The following is a 21,452-nucleotide window of genomic DNA, read 5'->3' on the forward strand; positions in this document are numbered from 1 at the left end:
TACAGTCCTCCCACCCTCCCCCCACCCCCCCCCCCCACAACAACACCCTCACCCTCCTCCCCCAGAGTCCCACTGTCGTCGACTCACCCCCTGATCCAGTCACATCCCATTGTCAAAGCCCCGCCCCCGTTTGGTCTGACCACTGTATGTGACTCCGCCCCCACCCCAGGGTATTTAATCAGCTGACCCTGCTGCAGCCAATCAGGGGGAGACGGCTGTGGAGTTCAACCAAACTATTAAAGGTGCAGCCAGTAAGAAACAGTGACATCTGGTGGTCAGACCCCTCTGCTCAGTCGTCTCTTTTCATACTGTGGTAAATGAGAGCGCCCCCAGTGGTGATCTTTGATAAACACTTTCATTCCCTCCACCAGTCAAATTTAACAGGACTTTGAATCAGAAACATCAGATCCAAAGTCTGGACCTGGACCTGGACCTGGACCTGGACCTGGACCTGGACCTGGACTCCAATGGTCCAGATTCTGAACCATGAGACAGAATTGAGCCTCCTCACTGCTGATGACAGCGCCTGTTTTATCTCAGCGTTGATCATTAACACCATTCAGGGATTACTGACAACGTTCACTGTCGGCCGTAAACCACGCAGTTAAAAAACAGAAGTGAAAAAGCTTCAGACGCTAACACTCAGTTTAAATGATTCAGAGAAACAAAACAACATGATGTGAAACCTGAGCTCAGCTCAACTAAACCACCAGGCAGAGGTCACATGATCAGCTATCAATACTACACAGGATACATTCGGGTTCTGAACCTGCGGCAGTGACAATACTGGGTGGTTTCATTAAAATCAGAAAAAGAAAGATCAAGATCAGACTTCAACTTTTAGTCCAGTTTCTCTATGGACTTTGGTCTGAGCTAAAATCTCTGATTTTCTCTGAGGTTTGGTCTGAACTAAAATCTCTGCTTTTCTCTACGAGGTTTGGTCTGAACTAAAATCACTGATTTTCTCCATGGACGTTGGTCTGAACTAAAATCACTGATTTTCTCCATGGACGTTGGTCTGAACTAAAATCACTGATTTTCTCCATGGACTTTTGTCTGATCTAAAATCACTGATTTTCTCCATGGGCTTTGGTCTGAACTAAAATCACTGATTTTCTCCATGGACTTTGGTCTGAACTAAAATCTCTGCTTTTCTCTACGAGGTTTGGTCTGAACTAAAATCACTGATTTTCTCCATGGACGTTGGTCTGAACTAAAATCTCTGATCTTCTCTACGAGGTTTTGTCTGAACTAAAATCTCTGCTTTTCTCTACGAGGTTTGGTCTGAACTAAAATCTCTGATCTTCTCTACGAGGTTTTGTCTGAACTAAAATCACTGATTTTCTCCATGGACTTTGGTGTGAACGAAAATCTCTGATTTTCTCTACGAGGTTTTGTCTGAACTAAAATCACTGATTTTCTCCATGGGCTTTGGTCTGAACTAAAATCTCTGATTTTCTCCATGGGCTTTGGTCTGAACTAAAATCACTGATTTTCTCCATGGGCTTTGGTCTGAACTAAAATCACTGATTTTCTCCATGGACGTTGGTCTGAACTAAAATCTCTGCTTTTCTCTACGAGGTTTGGTCTGAACTAAAATCACTGATTTTCTCCATGGGCTTTGGTCTGAACTAAAATCACTGATTTTCTCCATGGACGTTGGTCTGAACTAAAATCTCTGATTTTCTCAATGGACTTTGGTATGAACTAAAATCTCTGCTTTTCTCTACGAGGTTTGGTCTGAACTAAAATCTCTGATTTTCTCTGAGGTTTGGTCTGAACTACCCCTTTAAAAGTCATATTAACCAGATGCAGGACACCACCCGCCCCCCAACCTCCTTCCTCCCCCATCACTTTTATACAGAACCTGTCCAGCTGCTCCAGAATCAAACAGAACAGAGAAATGCTGCGTCAGTTCAGGGACCTGAACCACAACCTGATCCCAGATCTGACTAAAGCCGACTCCATTCCAGAACTTCAAATGACAAAACTGAATCACTGATCCAGAGTGAAGTCCAGAACCAGTACGACGTGACTCAGAGCAAATTCAAAACCAGACTGAACTGTACTCTGCTCCAGAAAAATGATCCTGGATAATTTGATCCAAATCCCTGGTACTGAATCACGGGTACCATGGAACCTGAAGTACTGAATACGGTACAGGACCAGAACGTACGAACGCCAGGATCTAAGAGTCCATAACAGGCTGAGACTAAGGCCCAGACCTGGATCAGGGTTTCAGATCTAAAACTGTATGTTACTGTACGAGTCGGTCCAGACCCAGACCCAGACCCAGACCTGGTCCTTGACCCTCGGGGCTTTTTTTTTTTTTTTGCATCAACAAACCGCTGAATCAGGAGAATCGGCGGACGCGCGCTCGCGCGTGTGCGTGATGACAAAGGCCCAGACGGGGATCGGGATCAGGATCGGGATCAGCGGCAGGCTGCCTCTGCGGCGGATCCCGGTGCCGGATTGTGGATTTGCGATTTGTAGACTGTGGACTTTGCGGGTTCCGGACTCACCAGTCGGTATCGCAGCTCTCGTCGATGACGTCCTGATACGCCGAGAGCACCGTCAGTCTGTTCTTCCCCAGATTTACAGCCATGACCGAATCCAGATCTGAGCATCCAGGTCCAGAAAGGAGAACCAGACGCAGAAAGAGAAGGAAAAAAACCCAGAAACCCCCCAAACCAGTACCAGGACTTGTTCTGCTGAAGAAGAGGATGGAGAGAGGGAGGGAGAGGGAGGGGGGAGAGAGAGAGAGAGAGAGAGAGAGACAAAGACTACGACTGGTGTCTGCTGGGTCCTAGTGCCCCACAGCTCGTCCTAAAGACACAGTTTAGGGGTTTCGCCGACAGTGAACACAGAAAGTTAACTCGTCTGTCAGCGCCCCCTGCTGTGGAACTAACCCTACATTAGGGGCAGGTTCTGTTCTCAGTGGTTTTAGTCCAGACCAAAGTCCAGAGAGAAATGTTTTTTGTTTTTTTACTTTTCTTTTAAAATCTTAATTTTTTTTTAATCAAAATCCATAAAAACCCAAACACTTGAGAGGTGAAAGGTCGTCCTTGGACCCTTCAAAATAAAAGCTTTTATCCAGTTGAACGTATGTAGAGGCATTGTTCACTGACAAATGCGACCGGAGGTGCAAAAGAGCACGGGCCGGAAATACGTCAATTAAGAAACTAACCCAAAGTAGTTGCCTTCAAAATAAAAGCCGTTCAGTTGTATTCCATAACCCTAACACTACGTGGCGCAGTTACACAGTAGTTTGAATTTTAATCATAGATAATGTTCAATATTTTTTCAATATTCCTACAAATGGAAAAGCATTTACTGGGGGGACGTTCCAGGGGCTTGGACCCTTCAGACCCGGGAGACTTCAGGAGGTGGACACAGTCTGGACACAGACGTTGGTCGACTCCATCCAACCCAAAATGAACTCCAGTTTTGTTTGCACACGCAGAAGTTTCATGGCCCATTGACAGAGACGTGTGGGTCACATGCCATCACTGTGTGCTGTGGCCCATGTCGTACCATCCTGCTCAATGTGGACATTGACTCACCCATTAACTCACCCATTAACTCACCCATTGACTCACCCATTAACTCACCCATTAACTCACCCATTCATCCATCACGTACAGCTTATACCTTTGCGGGGGGGGGGGAGTAGGAGCCAATCCCAGCTGATGATGGCGGGGGCGGTATACAGTCCTCTATTCACCGGCCACCTGTGGTGTTCTGGGACTGTTGGAGGAAACCAGAGAAAACCAGGACACAGTCAGGACAAGCAAACTTCGAACACAAAAGAACGACCAACCGGGCATCGAACCAGTGACCTAAAACTGTCCAGTGGTCACAGTCACAGATTTTGTCCAAACACTTGGATGTTGATATGGTTCAGTCCTCAGACGTGAGAGTAACAGTTGGATTTTATTATAAATATACAGTGTGAAAATGGAATGGTACCTGACAACGAGGGAGGAAGAAAAACAGAAACGGAACGTGACTTCACTGCACCTTCATCATCATCATCATCATCATCATCACAACAGAGAAGACGAAACACTTCCTGCTGCAGCGACCTCGGCTTTCACCGTCTGTGGAAAAGGCTTTTCAACTGGTCTTAGTTCAGCATAAAAAGGGGAGGAGCCAGTTTCCACAGAGAAAATCAGAGATTTTAGTTCAGACGAAAGTCCATAGAGAAAATCAGAGATTTTAGTTCAGACCAAAGTCCAAGGAGACAATCAGAGATTTTAGTTCAGACCAAAGTCCACAGAGAAAATCAGAGATTTTAGTTCAGACCAAAGTCCATAGAGAAAATCAGAGATTTTAGTTCAGACGAAAGTCCATAGAGAAAATCAGAGATTTTAGTTCAGACGAAAGTCCATAGAGAAAATCAGAGATTTTAGTTCAGACCAAAGTCCACAGAGAAAATCAGAGATTTTAGTTCAGACCAAAGTCCATGGAGAAAATCAGAGATTTTAGCTGACAGGGACACAGCGTGTTATGTTGTGACTTCACAGTTTTAAATCATTTTGTTTAGATTCACCTCACTGACACAGACTGCCCTCACGAGGCAGCATAGACTGGCAGCTTCCTCTGTGAACTTTGGTGTGGAAAAAATGAGTGGTTAAAAAAATTCCCATTGGAAACGTCAGTGACATAGCACCAAAAACATATTACGTAACATTAAAACCAAAACTAAGGGGGCGCTTTACCAGACAGATCTCTTAAAGTTGTGGAAAATCAACTTTTCTTGTATTAAATATGGTTTTAATGTATTTATATTAAGTACGATAACATTTTATACGCAGCTCCTATTTTTATTTGTTCATGTAGCTTTTCTGGATGAAGTCACATGATGTGTTGTGTTGCTCTGCACAGCCACCAGGTGTCTCTGTCCAGTTCTTTAGATCCAGTCCACTGTCATCTGGTTTTGCCTCAACATTCCCTAACCTCCCCAAAAACCACGGGCAATGACCGACCTTTACAGCAGGGGGCACTGTGAACATTTCCGTCTGGTATCAGGCACTTAGCGTTTACGTACTTTTCATAGATGAACTTGTGCAGGTGAAGAACGATGCAGAGGTTTGTGTGCAACACATTATTTTTTTCCTTTTTTAAAAAACATGCATAACAAATGTAAACATTTAAATCTTTAAATGAAATTCAACGTGAATAAGAAAAAAATGTTGTCAAAACCAAAGCTTAAATAGACAAACAAGAAAACAAAACAAAAACATTTGATAGTATTCATCTCTCGTACAGGTTTAACATGCTGCTCATCTCTTTAACAACCCTGGCCCCGCCCCCTCACAACCGCGCACACACCACTGACCTCTAGGGGTGGGGTAACAGAACTGTTGGCACAAAGACATGCAAGTTCCAAAACAAAAACAAGTCAAACTCTGAGATTAAACTGGTCCAGAACTGCAGTATAAACTGACACAGACTCTGTACGAAGTCTGTACGAAGTTCGTACGAAGTGTACATTTCCATGGTAGGGACTTTCTGATTAATTTGGTTTAGAGGTGAAATCTGAGAAGGAAACTCATTTAGCCGTGTGAGCATTTGTCATTAAGTTGTACGAAGTTCTTACGATCGTACAAAGCGAGGCTAAACAGATTTTTTGTGAAATCTTTGGTCTGTTGACGATTCCAGCTCAGACACAGATCTGTTCAGTGTTTTTATGATTTCTCCAAAGTCTGAAAAAAAAAAAGGAAAACTCCTGAGGGCAACAGGAACTAGAATGACACATACAGTCATCACTTCCTGTCACATGACAAGCCCATCCTGGTTGAAGTAAAGCAGAACCTTTGAGGTGTTCTGGTGAAGTTCTGTTTCTGCACCAGCTCCGATCTACAGAGTCCACTCAACAACAAACAGTCGACAAAAACAACTGCACATGTTTTTAACAACACGTGTTTACGCTGAGTCGCGGCGTGACGTCCAATCGGTTTGCAGCTTTTTTTTGTCTCGACAGAATCACGACGACAGCTTTGATCCAATCGACAGAATCACGACGACAGCTTTGATAACGAGGAACAAACAGCACCAGTGACGTTCGGTGTCGTGGGTCAATTCCACATTAAAAAACAAAAACAAAGAACGTTGACATGGCGGACATAAATAACACGATGGAGTGAGCGTCCAAGCTAACAGCTACAGTAGGTGTGCAAACGTCAACCGTCGTCTGCTGCAGCAGAGGAGAAAAAACGGAAGTTTTTTACAGTCGTGTGAGGTGTTTGTGGCGATACACAGGGGGCGGGGCTTATGTTGGCACTGTAAGAAGGGAAGGTGGAGCGACCAATGAGAAGAAGAGTTCACTTTACTGAAAACCATTTTTACACCAATACCAGCCAATCATCTCCAGTCCTGCTGCGGTCGCGTCGTTTCATTGGTTTAGGGTTAGCGTTGTGACTCACTGGGACTGTACAGGTGATAATAGGCTCCGCCCCCTGGGAACAGGAAATGCTGGTGAAAAACCATTTTTATTGAGATATCCTGAGGTAGACTGAAAGTTTGGGCTACAGACTGGTCGGTGCGATGGCTGATGATGTCACGTCCTACGGCGACAGTGACACAGACAGAACAGCAGAGGCGCTAATTAGAAAACAATAAAAGAGGAGGAGGGAAACCACACCCACATGAAGGTGAACCCACACCTGAGAAGCTCACGGTTCGCGGTGTTGGATTTAAGGCACGTACGTGTGAACATTAACGCATTTGAGCTAACGGGAGCTAACGGGAGCTAACGGCTTACAGCACGCGCTCCACCTTAAAACACTTGATCAGAAAATACACCTTTCTCTACTGACGTAGAGGAGGATTTTAAAAGTCTGCACATGCAGTGGCGCCACCATGTGACCACATCATGATGCATAGCATCGTCCATTTTTTTTTTTTTTTTACCTAATACCATTTTTTTACTGTTGATGGAGAGTGACAGAGGTCAGAACGGCGTTCCTCGGCCCGCTCTCCGAACCGGACCAAACCCACTGATGATTGTCACATGTTCAATCAGAACCAAAGACCGGGACGAGACTGTCTGAAGGTCCGACAGAGCGGCCGAACCGCAGACCTGTCATTGGAAAAATACTAAAAACAGTGAGCGTTTGACTTTGAGGGCGTGGCCACTGGTCCAGGACCAGCACAGTGGGCGGAGCTGCTGTACTCCGACTCCGCCTGCTGCACATTGTTCTTCTCCGCGGCCTCCTCCGTTGACATCACGTCCTTCTTCACTGCTGCAGCGCCTCCTTCAGGTTGCTCCACATTACTGTCAGACCCTGCTGGGTGGAACTTCCCAAACCTGGTCCCGTTCAGATCCTCCTCCAGTTTGACCTGGAACGGAGGAAGTCCAAGCAGAAACGCCCTGATCCTGCTCGGAGAGCTCAGGTCCGCCGGCTCCTCCGGGTTTTTCATCTCCACGTCCTCCTCGGCGGCACTTCCCGTGGAGCTGGATGACTTGGCCCCCTGGTGGAAATCACCAGAGTTTTCCACACCTGGTCTGGGTCTCTTTGAAAACGCCTGCTGCAACAGGTCCACGTTCCCGTTGCTCTGCACCGGGAACAGCTCCAGTCCCTCCGTGCTGGGTCTCTTCACCACGAAGCGTTTGCTGAGGTTGAGCGGTAGCGCCTGCTCAGGGGGCGGAGTCATTGGCGAGCAGGGCGGTTTGGGGCTGAGGTCCTGCGACAGCGCCTCCGACAACCGACGAGTGAAGGTCTGCAGCTGCGACGGGTCCAGACGCCGGCTCTTCATCAACTGACACACCTGAACGCTGCAGTCCAGGTTCAGAGGCAGGACCCTGAGAGGAGGCAGCGGGGGGCGGAGCCTAGCGTCCCTGCAGCCCACACTCACCTGGGCGACTTCATCGACACTGAAGCCGGAGGCGCGGCCGTGCTGCTGGGGTCCAGAGGGCGGAGCCTGGAGCTGCTCTCCACTCTGGTGAGGGGCGTCTGGAGCGGAGGTGTAGATGCTGGGGCGACGCAGAGCCGGGTCCTGTGGGGTCACCGCTGGACTCTCTGGCGCCCTCTGTAGATTGAAGCGGTTCCTGAAGACGTCTAAAGGACAAATGCCCTTGATGGGGCTGAAGCCCCCCAGCGACCCCCCCACAATGTGTGGAGGCAGAGTGGACAGGATGACACCCGGGGGGGAGACCGTGGACTCCGCCCGCTCAGGTTTGAGCTCCTTGGGGTTCAGCGGGAACGGCAGGAAGGAGGTGGACATGGGGGAGAGGTCGGGGGTCAGAGGCAGGTTGACTGTGAGAACAGGAGGCTGTAGGACGACAGAAGAAGAAGAAGAAGAAGAATCCGCTTCAGTTAGGACACGCCGCTTCCTCAAACGCTACGCTGTTCTTTTCACAATAAAAGCCCTGAAAACATGTGGGACCGTCGGAGGTCAGAGGTCAGACTGGTGAACTCAGACAGTGACTGCTGGTCCAGGCCCAGGACCATCATGACCTTTGACATCATGGTACTTACAGAGTGAGGAGTGTGTTTGTCTGTTACCCTGTGTGTGCTGCTGGGCCTGGCTCCTCCTCCTCCTCCTCCTCCTCCTCCTCCTTTAGGAGGAATCAGAAGACCGGGGGTCTGTGGGACTTTGGTGGACTGCTGAGTCAACAGTTTGGCCTCGGCCAGCAGCGTGGTCTTGTTACGAGTTCCGGGAGGTCGACCTCGACCCCGCTTCACCACAACAGGAGCATCAGGGTTCACCATCTACACAGGGGGAGGGGGGAGAGGGAGGAGGGGGGGGAGGAGATGGGTGAGACCTGGACTCTGCCTGGACTTTAGTGCATGCCCTCCAAACTTTTCCAAATGATATAATTTCTTTATATTATCATTATACGTCTGCCTTTTCCCTGTAATACCCAGGTTCCCCCAACAGAGGGCGAAAGAAATGATCAAAGCATTTCAGCCTTTTAGCACAAGACTGTTTCAGTGACTTACAGTCTGAGGGAAAGACTCAGTGTAAGTTATCAGAGCTGTGGAGGAGCAGGAGGAGCAGGAGGAGCTGGAGATCTTCTCCTTGGGTTTAGGTCCAGGTTTCCTGCCTCTGGGAAGTGGTTTTCTTCCTCTGATCCCTCTGGGTTTGGGAGGTGAAGGGGATTGTGGGATTTTGAATTCAGTTCCACCTGTTCTGAGATGTTCTTCATACGGAAGGATCAGCCTGGAACACACACACACACACAGACGTAGGCGGAGTCAGAAAGTCCTGACCTCTGACATTTCCGGTGTTGAGCTGTGTGACCTTTGACCTTGGATATAGTCACAGTTTCCACCAAACCTGATCAGAAACCTGTTCAGGAGACCGGAGCTCATGGACGGGGTGTGATCTAGAACCTTCTGAGACAGAGGAGCACCTGGTGTGACCCGGTGTCAAAGGTCATCTCTACCAGTGTGGCTGTGTGAACTGCTGACCTCTCATAGTGTTTCCTGGTACAGGTGGCAGCACTGGTACTTCCTGGACATCCTCCCAGCTCGTTGTACACACACTTCCACAGACGCTCCGTCGTTACCTGTAACACACACACACACACACACACACACACACACACACGGGGCGGTGTCACATGACGTGGTCACACTAGGGTTCCCCTCCAGGTGAGACCCCACTCACCTTCTTGTACCCCCCCAGCCTCCTGACCACCGAGAACATGAGGAAGAGGTCGACTGAGGTCGGGCAGCACCGACACATGAAAGAGAAGAAACGGAAGAACTGGTTATTTTAGAACCGACGTCAGCACCGACGAGGAGAGGAGTCAGGAACCAGGAGTCAAACTACCAACTCTGAACCTCCAACCTGCCGGTTCTCTGACGACTCTCCTGTCAACGTTAGACGTTTCAGCACCGAGCATTCTGGGTAGGCTGAGGTTTTAGGGCAAACAAAGACAAAGACAAAGGAACGGAACACAAACTGACTCTTCTTGAATCCCAGGTTTGGAACTTTGATGATGGGCGACCCCTGCTGGTCCATGAAGGTGTAGAGCTGGTCCAAGAACAGCTGCTCTTCAGGATGAGGAAGCCAGCTGTTCTCACCGCCCAGCTCCACGCTGCCCATCACGTTCTCCTGAAACACACACACGCACACGTGGACCAGTCTGCAGTCAGTAACTGATGATGTCACTGACAGTCAGCGACTGATGATGTCACTGACAGTCAGTAACTGATGATGTCACTGACAGTCAGTAACTGATGATGTCACTGACAGTCAGTAACTGATGATGTCACTGACAGTCGGAGGAAAGTCCTTTGTCAAAGGGAACAAACCTTCATTTTCTCGATCCAGGACTCTGATTGGCTGAATGTCGGCGAGTCTTTGCCGTCGTGACCTCGTCTCTTCCGAGGTCGACCCCGGAGACTTAGAGATGGACTTCCTGCAGAACACGGAAACAAACATGTCACGGAAACCTGAAGGTTCTATCACAGACCGTCAGTCTTCAGATCAACCTCAGAAATGAAACAAAAAAGTTTACCATAAAAACTGACATTTGAACCCAGATATATGTATATGAAACATGGTGGAGGGCAAACGGATCAGACCAAGGGCGGTTCAAACCCCCCTCGATGAAAGACACAAAGACACAAAGGACGTTCCCGTTGCCCTGATATATAAATATATAAATATATAAAAACATAAACCTAGATAAGACAGACGCAGAGAAATCACTCACTGAACTGCCAGGAGAAGACGGTGCTGCTCTCCAGGGTCGGGTGGTTGAACGTGTCCCTGCAGTACAGCAGCCTAGTGTTGGGCAGGGCCTTGACTCCACCCAGAGCCAGTAGATGAGGGTCCTGCAGCCCAGGACCCCTCGCCGCATCCTGGACACGCCTCTGCAGGGAGCGGAACCGACAGTACTGTGGGTAACTGAGAACTTTGACGTTTTGTTGGACCGGAGAGTCATCTGAGAGAAAGGGACAGAGACACAAGATCAGTCAGTACCAGTGACCAGTGATCAGTCCAGACCAAAGTCCATGGAGAAAATCAGAGATTTTAGTTCAGACCAAAGTCCATGGAGAAAATCAGAGATTTTAGTTCAGACCAAAGTCCATGGAGAAAATCAGAGATTTTAGTTCAGACCAAAGTCCATGGAGAAAATCAGAGATTTTAGTTCAGACCAAAGTCCATGGAGAAAATCAGAGATTTTAGTTCAGACCAAAGTCCATGGAGAAAATCAGAGATTTTAGTTCAGACCAAAGTCCATGGAGAAAATCAGAGATTTTAGTTCAGACCAAAGTCCATGGAGAAAATCAGAGATTTTAGTTCAGACCAAAGTCCATGGAGAAAATCAGAGATTTTAGTTCAGACCAAAGTCCATGGAGAAAATCAGAGATTTTAGTTCAGACCAAAGTCCATGGAGAAAATCAGAGATTTTAGTTCAGACCAAAGTCCATGGAGAAAATCAGAGATTTTAGTTCAGACCAAAGTCCATGGAGAAAATCAGAGATTTTAGTTCAGACCAAAGTCCATGGAGAAAATCAGAGATTTTAGTTCAGACCAAAGTCCATGGAGAAAATCAGAGATTTTAGTTCAGACCAAAGTCCATGGAGAAAATCAGAGATTTTAGTTCAGACCAAAGTCCATGGAGAAAATCAGAGATTTTCTCCATGGACTTTGGTCTGAACTAAAATCACTGGTGCTGCTGACCTAATTCTGCCTTTTGTTGTAAAAATGTAAGTTTGTTCTTGACGTATTGAAGACTCTGTGACACATTTTACCAGCTGAGTCTTAACTACACTTTAACTCTCTCTTTATGGCAGTTTCTTACTCTCAGTCGAGACGTTGTTGTTGTTGTTGTTGTTGTTGTTGTTGCTGCCGTCTGTGTCAGTGTTCTGTGGAGGTTTGTGGACACTGTTGGTTTCACACGACAAAGGCAGCTGCTTCTGGCTTCTGATCCAACTGCTGGGCTTCAGACAAGACCACTTCACCAGGTCCTCCACCCTCACCACCATCTTCCTGGACACTGCCAGAACCTCATCCTGTCCATGAGAAACACAGACAGGAAGTCTGCTTAGACACGCTCTAGTTCTAAGAAAATAAGTTAGAATCCAACTTTAATCTAAAATAGTAATTAAATAAGAAAGGCCGCGGTCTGGTGGTTAAAGAAATGGGTTTGATACCAGAAGGTTGCTGGTTCAACTTTCGCCTTCGGTCTGTTTCCTGAGAGAAGCCACTGCCCCCTAGAAATGGATTAACTGTTGAGGCCAAATGTGTGTGTGACACTTGTCAATGTCCCCTTCATGAAGACGGAGGGACGTCTGGACACTTCCTCTCATAAACTCAGTCAAGACTGACAGTGGAACCAAAAGTCCTCGCACCAGCTCTGACCCACCTCTCCATGTTCCCTGGTCCGCCCCCTTGGTGTATCTTCAGGTAAAAAGTAGAGTCTGGCACTGGCCAGAAGGTGGCGCTGTGTCTGGTCCTCCCATAGTAATGTCACCTGCAGGTCACAGAAAAGTTCATTTAACGAAACTCAATCAAATACGGTTCAATTGTTTGCAATACAATATTTCATGTAGTTGAAAAATAAAACTAGTCAAGAAAAGATTTGACCATAATTAACATTTAATAGAAAAGAATACACAGACATGTATGTGGGTCCTTAACTGTTGTAATTTAAACAAGAAATTAGTTCAGTAAAATTGATTTTCTCCATGGACTTTGGTCTGAACTAAAATCTCTGATTTTCTCCATGGACTTTGGTCTGAACTAAAATCTCTGATTTTCTCCATGGACTTTGGTCTGAACTAAAATCTCTGATTTTCTCCATGGACTTTGGTCTGAACTAAAATCTCTGATTTTCTCCATGGACTTTGGTCTGAACTAAAATCTCTGATTTTCTCCATGGACTTTGGTCTGAACTAAAATCTCTGATTTTCTCCATGGACTTTGGTCTGAACTAAAATCTCTGATTTTCTCCAAGATTTTCTGATTTTCTCCATGGACTTTGGTCTGAACTAAAATCTCTGATTTTCTCCATGGACTTTGGTCTGAACTAAAATCTCTGATTTTCTCTATGAGGTTTGGTCTGAACTAAAATCTCTGATTTTCTCTATGAGGTTTGGTCTGAACTAAAATCTCTGATTTTCTCTATGAGGTTTGGTCTGAACTAAAATCTCTGATTTTCTCTATGAGGTTTGGTCTGAACTAAAATCTTTGATTTTCTCTATGAGGTTTGGTGTGGGAGAGTGTGTGTAAAAGCCCATCTACCAACGACCCAAACTGTTGCTGGTTTTCATTTCAGAAAGTCTGGTTCCTTGTTGCCTGGTGTCCACTGTGTTGTTTGTTCCATTAAATGGTACCAACATCTAACATGTGTTTTTTCAGAAGCTGAGCAGCAGCTGGACTCTGACCTCAGCGACGCACACAGGATCCTGCGGTCCACAGCGGATGAAGTAGAACTCTCCGAGCCTCCACACCTTCAGTGGCCCATCGGTTCCAGATCTGCTGCTCACTGATTTGTAGAAGGAGAAGGTGCCACGCTGACAGGAGGGAGCACCCGACCACTGAGACACAGAGACACAGATGGACCAAGAGACATCAGCTGGTTGTCCCACTGTCCCTTCTTCAACCCTCAGTTCTTCACATGACAAACACAGAACCGTTAGGGACCAGATCAGTTCTAACTTCCTCAGGTTTCACCACACACAAACACAGAACTTTTTGCATCAACAATTCTACAAATCGGTTGAAAAAGTTCTACTGAACTCCCAGTGTTTGTGTGGAACTGAATAGTCCAAACAGTACCAGAACTTTCTGGATGCTCCATCAGTCACCCACTGGAGAACAGTGACGGAGGTTGAACCCCACAGAGTTTAATCTGAAGTCAAATCTGAATAAAATCTCATCAACAATGTCTCAATCAACTGAGCTGCGCCACCTGCTGGACAACAAAACTGCAGAAAGGTTTTCAAAGATGAACAACTCTTTTCATCTGCAGAAAACTCCCAGAAACGGAGTTCCAGCCAGTTCCAACCTGTCGGTGCAGGTCACGGGGTCGTCATTCACCTGAGGAATATCAACAAATCCACTCATTCCATGATGTCACTTCCTGTTTTGGCTGCAGTCGCATGACTGTGACAGAGTGACCTGTCAATCATCCTCATCACCTGTCAATCATGCTGCTCCACCTCAGTCTGACGTCTGTGGAGTCATGTGATTTAAGAGGGAAAACATTTGATCAAATTGACTTAAAGATGAGCGAACAACGAGAAGAATCCAAACACACACACACACACACACACACACACACACACGGCTCATGTTACAGTGGTGTTGACCTTGGCTGATATCCTGTTATTCAAACAGCTCAGTTTAACACTGACAGAAGAAAGAAGAGAAAAAACTAATTCACGTTCAAATGTACAAAAACAGACTGATTGAACAAACGTAAGAATTCCCACGTTCACTAAACACAACACAGGAAGAACCAGCAGAACAACAACCAAGTGTGAAAGTGTGTGTGGCTGGATTTTCCCCTCAAACACACACACACACACAGTTCATTCATTGACAATAACAGCAGAACATTGACTCAGACTGAGTAGAAAAAACAACGGCTGAAATTATTGGAAAATTAACGGGATTTTCATTATTTTTTTAAATAACTTAACAGTTCCATTTATTACAGCTTTTTTATGACATCGACTTGTGAGAAATGTTTTATAGTAAAGAGTCATGTGTGTTCGAGCTCCCTCTGGTGGAAATCTGCTGGCGTTTTTAAGTGTTTTTCAGGGAAGGTTGGTTTGGGAAGAACAACAGGATTCAGGAGGAGGAAAAAAATCAAGAATAAAGAGAAGATTTAAGAAGCTGAAAATTTAGATTATTATTATAATTTATTATTATTATTATTGTAAAGAGTTGTTGTTTTTCTCAAACACTGATGTTGTTTCTCTCAACAATAAAACTGTGGTGAAGTGAATGTTTTATTCTGACTTTTTTATTTATTTGTATCATTATTTCAGTGTTGCTCAGTTCATCCGTCCTAAAGGGTCAGCACTGATTTATCAGCTGATCATTATTCAATCATACATTGAATTCATGAACAAATTAAATCAATAGGAATATTGACCACCTTCTCACACTGACGTCACACGAAGGTCACTACAATCACTTCAACATTTAGCCACGTTTTCAACATTATTTCTGACATTTCTCCAAAGGATGACGTGAACTGTTTCATTCTTCCACTACTGAAAAACAAAAACAAAATTCTTCTCATGTAAGATGACGCAACGTCAACTTCTAGATCTCGATTTCAAAATGATGAGCAATAAATAACCGACGGTCACGGACGATTCTGCAGTCGATAATTCTTCAGTCGATTAGTGAAGGTTTCTAAATGAATGGGTTAGTTGTTTCGTTCTGTGCCAAGATTAAAGACGAGGACGTTTTAGTTCAACAAGAGTCAAACTACGGCTGTGTCCATCAGGACGTCGATCTTCACGGTTACTCGTTCTTCAGATCACTCATGTAGCTCTTTATGAGGAAGTGAAGGCAGGGAAATAAAACACACTCGTTTCCATCTGTCTGCGTTATTTTGGACAATAAAAAAATGAATGATTCTCACGGCGATCAAACGTAGTCGACGTGAGTGGACGCGGTGCCGCGGGCAGACCGGAGTCGGCAGCACATAAAGGTGAACATTCCTGTTGAAAGTCAGGTAATTACTGCAGACACAAAATGTCGGGGCTTGAATTTGATAATAATATCAATAGGAACGACAACAGCTGCTGCTACTCGACCTCCGCTGGAAATGACACGTTAAATATGAGCGAAAAGTCAAAAAGCCCACACTGCTGTCTGAAATACACGAGCTGTAATTTTCTCAGAATGGCTGCCTTAAAAATGTCGAGGCTCCATATTTTTTTTCTGAGCAGCTGAAAAGTTTTTGCTGATATTTCAGGCCTTTACATTCACATTTCTGACGCCGAACACAACAGCTTTCTGGGGCATTTTTGACTGATTTGTGGGGAATGTGGAGGTTGGTAAATGAAGCTCGACGGGACTCGTCGACCGGACAAAGAAATTAGGGAATATCAGGCGGAGAATATCAGGAATATTGAGGCGGATTTTGACGGCAGAGAGTGTGGGGAAACGCGGCGGCGACGAGTCGCTGTCTCCACGACCGCGGAGCAGAAAACAATCGTCGCCTCTGCGCCTGTTTCTGGGCAGAAAATGCAGCGAAGAGCCGGAGAAAAGTTGAAATAAAGTTGGAATCGCAGCCAGAGGAAGTGTGCGCGTGAGCCCGTGCGTGTGCGTGTGGAAAACAATCAGCTCGGTCAAAGTAAATGAAATTAAAGCGATTAAAGAAACAACGGCAGCGGTTAAAGGACACACGGTGGACAACACGATTCCGCCTCATTCCCACCGCACAAACCGCACACTCTCACACAGGCGGAGACAGCAGTAAAATCATGTTGATATTAAATGATTTTACCTGGATTTCATTGTGCTCCATTGCAGCTCCCGCATTCCCTCTGCGAGCAGGAGGAGGAGGCGAAAAGGAGGAGGAGGAGGAGCAGGAGGCGCCTCTCCGGTTACACCGCCGGGATACGCCGTCACAAAAACAAACGCACAGAACAGCAGCAAAAGGGGGAGGAGGGGGAGGGTGAGGGCGACATATTAAAAGAAATTAAACAACAAAACAGAGTTTCTCTTTTTCTAAAGTAGTTTTTCCTTTTCAGAGTGAACACCGACGAAACGACCAAGAGTCCACGGAAACAGATCGGAACAAGTTTGAAATTAAAAAATTAAAAAGTGAATCAGCAGCAACAACGACAGCATCATTAGCTTTAGCTTAGTGACGTACTTCCGGGTGACACGAAAAAGAGGCGGAGCTCTGCAGCAGACAGGAAAAGGAGGAAAGAAGAATGGGGGAAAAATAAAAAATAAAGTTTTCAAAATGGTTCGTACGAAAGTAACTCGACTCTGCGTGTAATAAATGTTATGACACGGGGGGAGGGTGAGTGGGGGGGTGAGTGGGGGTGACTACTTTAATCTGTCAATAATACAACGAAATCGGTAGAAAAAAAGTGATATAAAGTTTTTAGAAAAATAACAGTAAATGAAATACAAAGAACTAAAACCAGTTCAGACTGGTTTCTGTCTCCGTGACCAGTTTCATCATCACGTCTGTGATTGGATCACATTTTTATTGAACCCTATTTCCAAATCTGACCAAACGTCACATTTTTCACCAAACCTGAATAGAAACCTGTTCAGGAGCCTGGAGCTCATCTACCTGGTGGTGACACCGTGGTCAGATGGTCCACACCTGGTGGTGACAACTGGTGGTGACACCTGGGGTTGAAACCGTGGTCAGATGGTCCACACCTGGTTGTGACCCCTGGTGGTGACACCTGGTGGTGACACCGTGGTCAGATGGTCCACACCTGGTTGTGACCCCTGGTGGTGACACCTGGTGGTGACACCGTGGTCAGATGGTCCACACCTGGTGGTGACAACTGGTGGTGACACCTGGTGGTGACACCTGGTGGTGACACCTGGTGGTGTTGGTGGTGATGTGGACCTCACTTACAGACCAGTCACTGACAGGAGTCTGTAGTTATTAATAACTCATCACCAAAGTCAACAATGAAACACATTCAAATGAAAACACAGACACAGACACAGACACAGACACAGACACTGGTTGTCTTCAGCAGTAGTTTCATTGTTTAACTTTTTAATTCAGCAGGTTAGTTATTTTAACAAGGATGTGTAACTAGTACGCCACCTGTGGGGAAACTGTAGTAAAACGTTTAGATTATCTTGTCCACTCAGGATGTCTCCTCGTCCTCTTCCTCCTCCTCCTCGTCCTCCTCACTGTCATCTAACAGCCGGGACTGGAGAGCCAACCGCTGAGCCACAGCCGTTACCATGGCAGCGCCCTTCCCACTGCCGTCCTCAGACACCAGGAAGGTGATGCTGCATTCAGGAGCCAGGAGACGCACGGTCAGCTGCAGTTCCTCACTGAAACTGAAGGGGGAGGAAGGTGAGGAGGTGTCGAGATGAACCATCATCATCATGTTCGGGTCAGTTATTCTGTCAGGTCCAGTCTGTTGTTCTGGTCAGTTGTACCGTCAGGTCCGGTCAGTTGTTCCAGTCAGTTCCGTCAGGTCCGGTCAGTTGTTCTGGTCAGTTGTTCTGTCAGGTCTGGTCTGTTGTTCTGTCAGGTCCGGTCAGTTGGTCTGGTCAGTTGTTCCGTCAGGTCTGGTCAGTTGTTCCGTCAGGTCTGGTCAGTTGTTCCATCAGGTCCGGTCAGTTGTTCTGGTCTTTGTGACAGTTTCTTCCTCCAGGACAGAACCCTGATGGAGACCTCTGATCCAGACCTCTGATCCAGACCATCAATGCCATAATATGTACAAATGTCATCTGAAGCGCAGTGACACAAAGTGACCACAGGAGGCAGCAGTGGACCAGCAGCTCCTGTGTCCCTGAGCTGAAACCACTTTGATGAGTTAAAATGACCATGTTTCTCTGTCGTCTTCCACGGCTGCACTTACTTTGGGTGTTTCCTGTACACGGTGCCGTCCACCCCCACGGTGGTCTGCAGACGATCCAGACCACGGTTCAGGCGCATCTTGTTGGCGATCGTTGCCAGAGCGGCAGCACAGAGACGAGCGGATCGAGAAGACACGGTGTCACAAACCAAACGCACCACACGGACGTCCGCTTCATCCCACTGCAGGTCCAACTGGGTCAGGATGCGCCGGGCGTTGTCCAGACCAGTGTCCTCCCTGTGGACATGGAGCAGGAAGTGAAACCAGGAGTAATGATGTCACATCCTGCTCTTTCAATCACCTCGTTGGCTACTAGAAGTAAAAGCATTACGACTACATGATGTCATCAATGATGTCACTCCCGCAATAAAATGTGATATTGACTTTCTCAAAAAACCTGGTCCTGATCAGGATCAGACAGATATAAAAAGTTACAATTTCATCTCCGGACGAATCGAACAAAGTCAGGGAATAAAGAAAAACTCACTCTTCAATTTCAGAGATGAACTTGGTCTGAAAGATCTCTGGGGTTTGAAGAACCTCAGACTTCTGTCCTTTAAAGAGTAACTTCTCCTCTGACAGACGGAGCAGCAGCAGACGAACTATTTCTCCCAGATACATGCCACTGATCATCTTCTCGAAGCTGCAGGAGAAACAAACAGGATTCTGCTTCAATAGAAACACTGGCCATTTTACCACACCAAACCTCATAGAGAAAATCAGAGATTTTAGTTCAGATCAAACCTCACAGAGAAAATCAGAGATTTTAATTCAGACCAAAGTCCATGGAGAAAAACAGAGATTTTAGTTCAGACCAAACCTCACAGAGAAAATCAGAGATTTTAGTTCAGATCAAACCTCACAGAGAAAATCAGAGATTTTAATTCAGACCAAAGTCCATGGAGAAAATCAGAGATTTTAGTTCAGATCAAACCTCACAGAGAAAATCAGAGATTTTAATTCAGACCAAAGTCCATGGAGAAAATCAGAGATTTTAATTCAGACCAAAGTCCATGGAGAAAATCAGAGATTTTAGCTTTTACGGTGCTCTGGAGGAACCTGACGTACATGTGGACTCCAGGGTTGATGGAGGTCTTGTCCACCATCTGGTCAAACTCAGTCTGAATGTCTCTCAGAGAACCATCGTCTCCAAACCCCCCCCACTCAGTGTTGATGCACATACGTCCATCTTCTCCCTCCACACGCTTTACGTTCTTCATCTCTTCCATGTAACAAGCGTTTGTTCCTGTACCTGTGAACAACAACAACAACAACAACTACAACAACAACAATCAGTGTGTGTTTGTCTCTGTCCCCCCTGTGTTAGTACCAATAATCATGCCGATCTCACAGCTCTGGTCTTTGTATCCACAGCTCATCATTGTCCCCACTGTGTCGTTCACCATGGCAACAGAACCAATGTCATAGTCCTGCAGAGACACAGACACAGACACAGACGGTCTGTCTTGTGATCAGTTCTTCATGTTTTGGTCTTTTTCTTGTTGAAGTTTGAGGAGTTCCATTTTGTCCCAGAACCGAGTCTTCAAACGATTATGTTTCAGAAACGATCACTGGATCCAGTGTTTACTGTAGCCACGGAACACAGACGGAACACAGACGGAACACAGACGGAACACAGACCATGTGCTCAGGAGTGTGCACGTGCTCAGGAGCGTGCACGTGGTGCATTGACTGACCCCTCTCCTGCGAACAGCGTCTCTCAGCAGCGTCACCACGTCTCTTCCCTCCACACCTGGACAGTTAAAGCCTTTGGTCCAGCGGATCAGGATGCTCTGGACACAGAGACACGTGGACACAGAGTTATGTGGACACAGAGACACGTGGACACAGAGACACGTGGACACTTACCTTGTCGATCTCCTTCTGTTCACAAGGAAAAGAGAAAGTAAAACCGAGAGGAAGAGTTTGTCCCTTGAGCTCCTGAGACGCGATGAAGTCACCGAGACATGAAGCGATGTGGTCAAACAGCTGGGGGAGGAGGGGGAGACAGGGAGGGAGAGAGACAGGGAGGGAGAGAGACAGGGAGGGAGAGAGACACAGAACAGTTGAAAGGTCAGGTTTCAGCAGACACGAGTCAAACAAACTATTACTGATGGTCCCTGGTCCCTGGTCCTCACCTGTTGTGTTGCTCCCGTCATCATGTCTTTGGGGACCACACAGATCTGACTGTCCATCTTCACCACCTTCTGCTCCGCCTGCAGCACCCGCACGTGAAGAACACGGAAGTTTGTCCCCCCCAGGTCCAAGGCCAGGAAGTCACCTTTCTCTGGAGACACGGTGTGAATGTTCACGTCCATCCACGGTCACTGTTGTTTCAAACCAAATCATTTCCCACCTGTTCCATCAGGTGTCGCTCTGACGAACGTCGGCAGCATCTTGACTGCAGCTCTGTGGTGAGAGTGTTTCCCTAGACCTTGGACCAGGCCTTTGTGGAGACGAGAGGAAACGTCCCTCAGTTTGTCCAGGGAGAGACGGAGAGGCTGCAGGACGGGCTGCACCTGCACGTGCACGAGCACACGAGCGCGCGTGCACAAAACAACAACGGAGACAAAAAAAAGTTAAACAGAAAAATGATTCAGTGGTGTGAAAAAAGTCACGGCTGCAGTTTAAACTCTGTCCAGCTGGGGGCAGCATTTCCTCTGCTGTGCTCCTGGATTCTGTTCACAGAACGCACTTTTCTGATTTCTTAATTTTGTCGTGTGTGTGTGTGTGTGTGTGTGTTGTCTTCTGTCTGTGAGTGAAGAAACCTGGTTTCAACACTAGGATCAGAGAACACACACACACACACACACACACACACACACACACCCTATGTTGAAACATGAAGAAATATGTGTGTGTGTGTGTGTGTCTGACCAATAACAAAAAAAGAAGAAAATGACTCCAGTCCAGACTAGAACCAGGACCCAGACCAGGACCCAGACCAGG

General features: G+C 46.5%; 4 protein-coding genes and 1 long non-coding RNA gene across 6 annotated transcripts in view; 1 reads left to right on the forward strand and 4 right to left on the reverse strand.

The window, feature by feature from the left end:
• Positions 1 to 2,773, reverse strand: part of dbn1 (drebrin 1) — a 12,290-nt gene extending 9,517 nt beyond the window's left edge. Inside the window, exon 1 of one of the 2 annotated variants that reach the window (XM_017041642.2) lies at positions 2,523 to 2,773. In XM_017041642.2, the coding sequence (XP_016897131.1) occupies positions 2,523 to 2,605 (83 nt within the window). In that variant the 5' untranslated portion in view covers positions 2,606 to 2,773. The remainder of the gene's footprint in view (positions 1 to 2,522) is intronic. The other variant, XM_008333361.3, reaches the window with a different exon arrangement.
• Positions 2,774 to 6,011: 3,238 nt separating this feature from the next.
• LOC103395605 (AT-rich interactive domain-containing protein 5B) lies at positions 6,012 to 16,571 on the reverse strand. Its single transcript, XM_008333362.3, has 12 exons — positions 16,439 to 16,571; positions 13,353 to 13,505; positions 12,332 to 12,439; positions 11,768 to 11,978; positions 10,673 to 10,903; positions 10,269 to 10,375; positions 9,921 to 10,068; positions 9,619 to 9,671; positions 9,420 to 9,517; positions 8,949 to 9,168; positions 8,511 to 8,717; positions 6,012 to 8,277 (listed from the first exon to the last, which is right to left on the reverse strand). The coding sequence occupies exons 1-12, from the start codon at positions 16,457 to 16,459 to the stop codon at positions 7,102 to 7,104; spliced, it is 2,733 nt and encodes a 910-aa protein (XP_008331584.1). The 5' UTR covers positions 16,460 to 16,571; the 3' UTR covers positions 6,012 to 7,101.
• LOC103395604 (uncharacterized) lies at positions 15,356 to 16,815 on the forward strand. The gene is made up of 3 exons (XR_523281.3): positions 15,356 to 15,661; positions 16,465 to 16,609; positions 16,686 to 16,815. It is a non-coding gene; the product is annotated as an uncharacterized LOC103395604 (long non-coding RNA).
• Positions 16,816 to 17,666: 851 nt separating this feature from the next.
• LOC103395606 (hexokinase-2-like) overlaps positions 17,667 to 21,452 on the reverse strand; it is a 9,591-nt gene continuing 5,805 nt past the window's right edge. The window contains exons 8-11 of the mRNA XM_025065436.1: positions 19,572 to 19,755; positions 18,991 to 19,146; positions 18,507 to 18,740; positions 17,667 to 17,979 (exon numbers count right to left, since the gene is read on the reverse strand). Of these exons, the coding sequence (XP_024921204.1) occupies positions 17,781 to 17,979; positions 18,507 to 18,740; positions 18,991 to 19,146; positions 19,572 to 19,755 (773 nt within the window). The 3' untranslated portion in view covers positions 17,667 to 17,780. The remainder of the gene's footprint in view (positions 17,980 to 18,506; positions 18,741 to 18,990; positions 19,147 to 19,571; positions 19,756 to 21,452) is intronic.
• On the reverse strand, positions 20,570 to 21,446 carry LOC112488599 (hexokinase-2-like). The gene is made up of 2 exons (XM_025065437.1): positions 20,860 to 21,446; positions 20,570 to 20,790 (listed from the first exon to the last, which is right to left on the reverse strand). Exons 1-2 carry the CDS (start codon positions 20,897 to 20,899, stop codon positions 20,585 to 20,587), a joined length of 246 nt encoding a protein of 81 aa, XP_024921205.1. The 5' UTR covers positions 20,900 to 21,446; the 3' UTR covers positions 20,570 to 20,584.

This window comes from Cynoglossus semilaevis, chromosome 19 (assembly GCF_000523025.1).
Source record: "Cynoglossus semilaevis isolate Cse_v1.0 chromosome 19, Cse_v1.0, whole genome shotgun sequence".
Taxonomy (NCBI): domain Eukaryota; kingdom Metazoa; phylum Chordata; class Actinopteri; order Pleuronectiformes; family Cynoglossidae; genus Cynoglossus; species Cynoglossus semilaevis.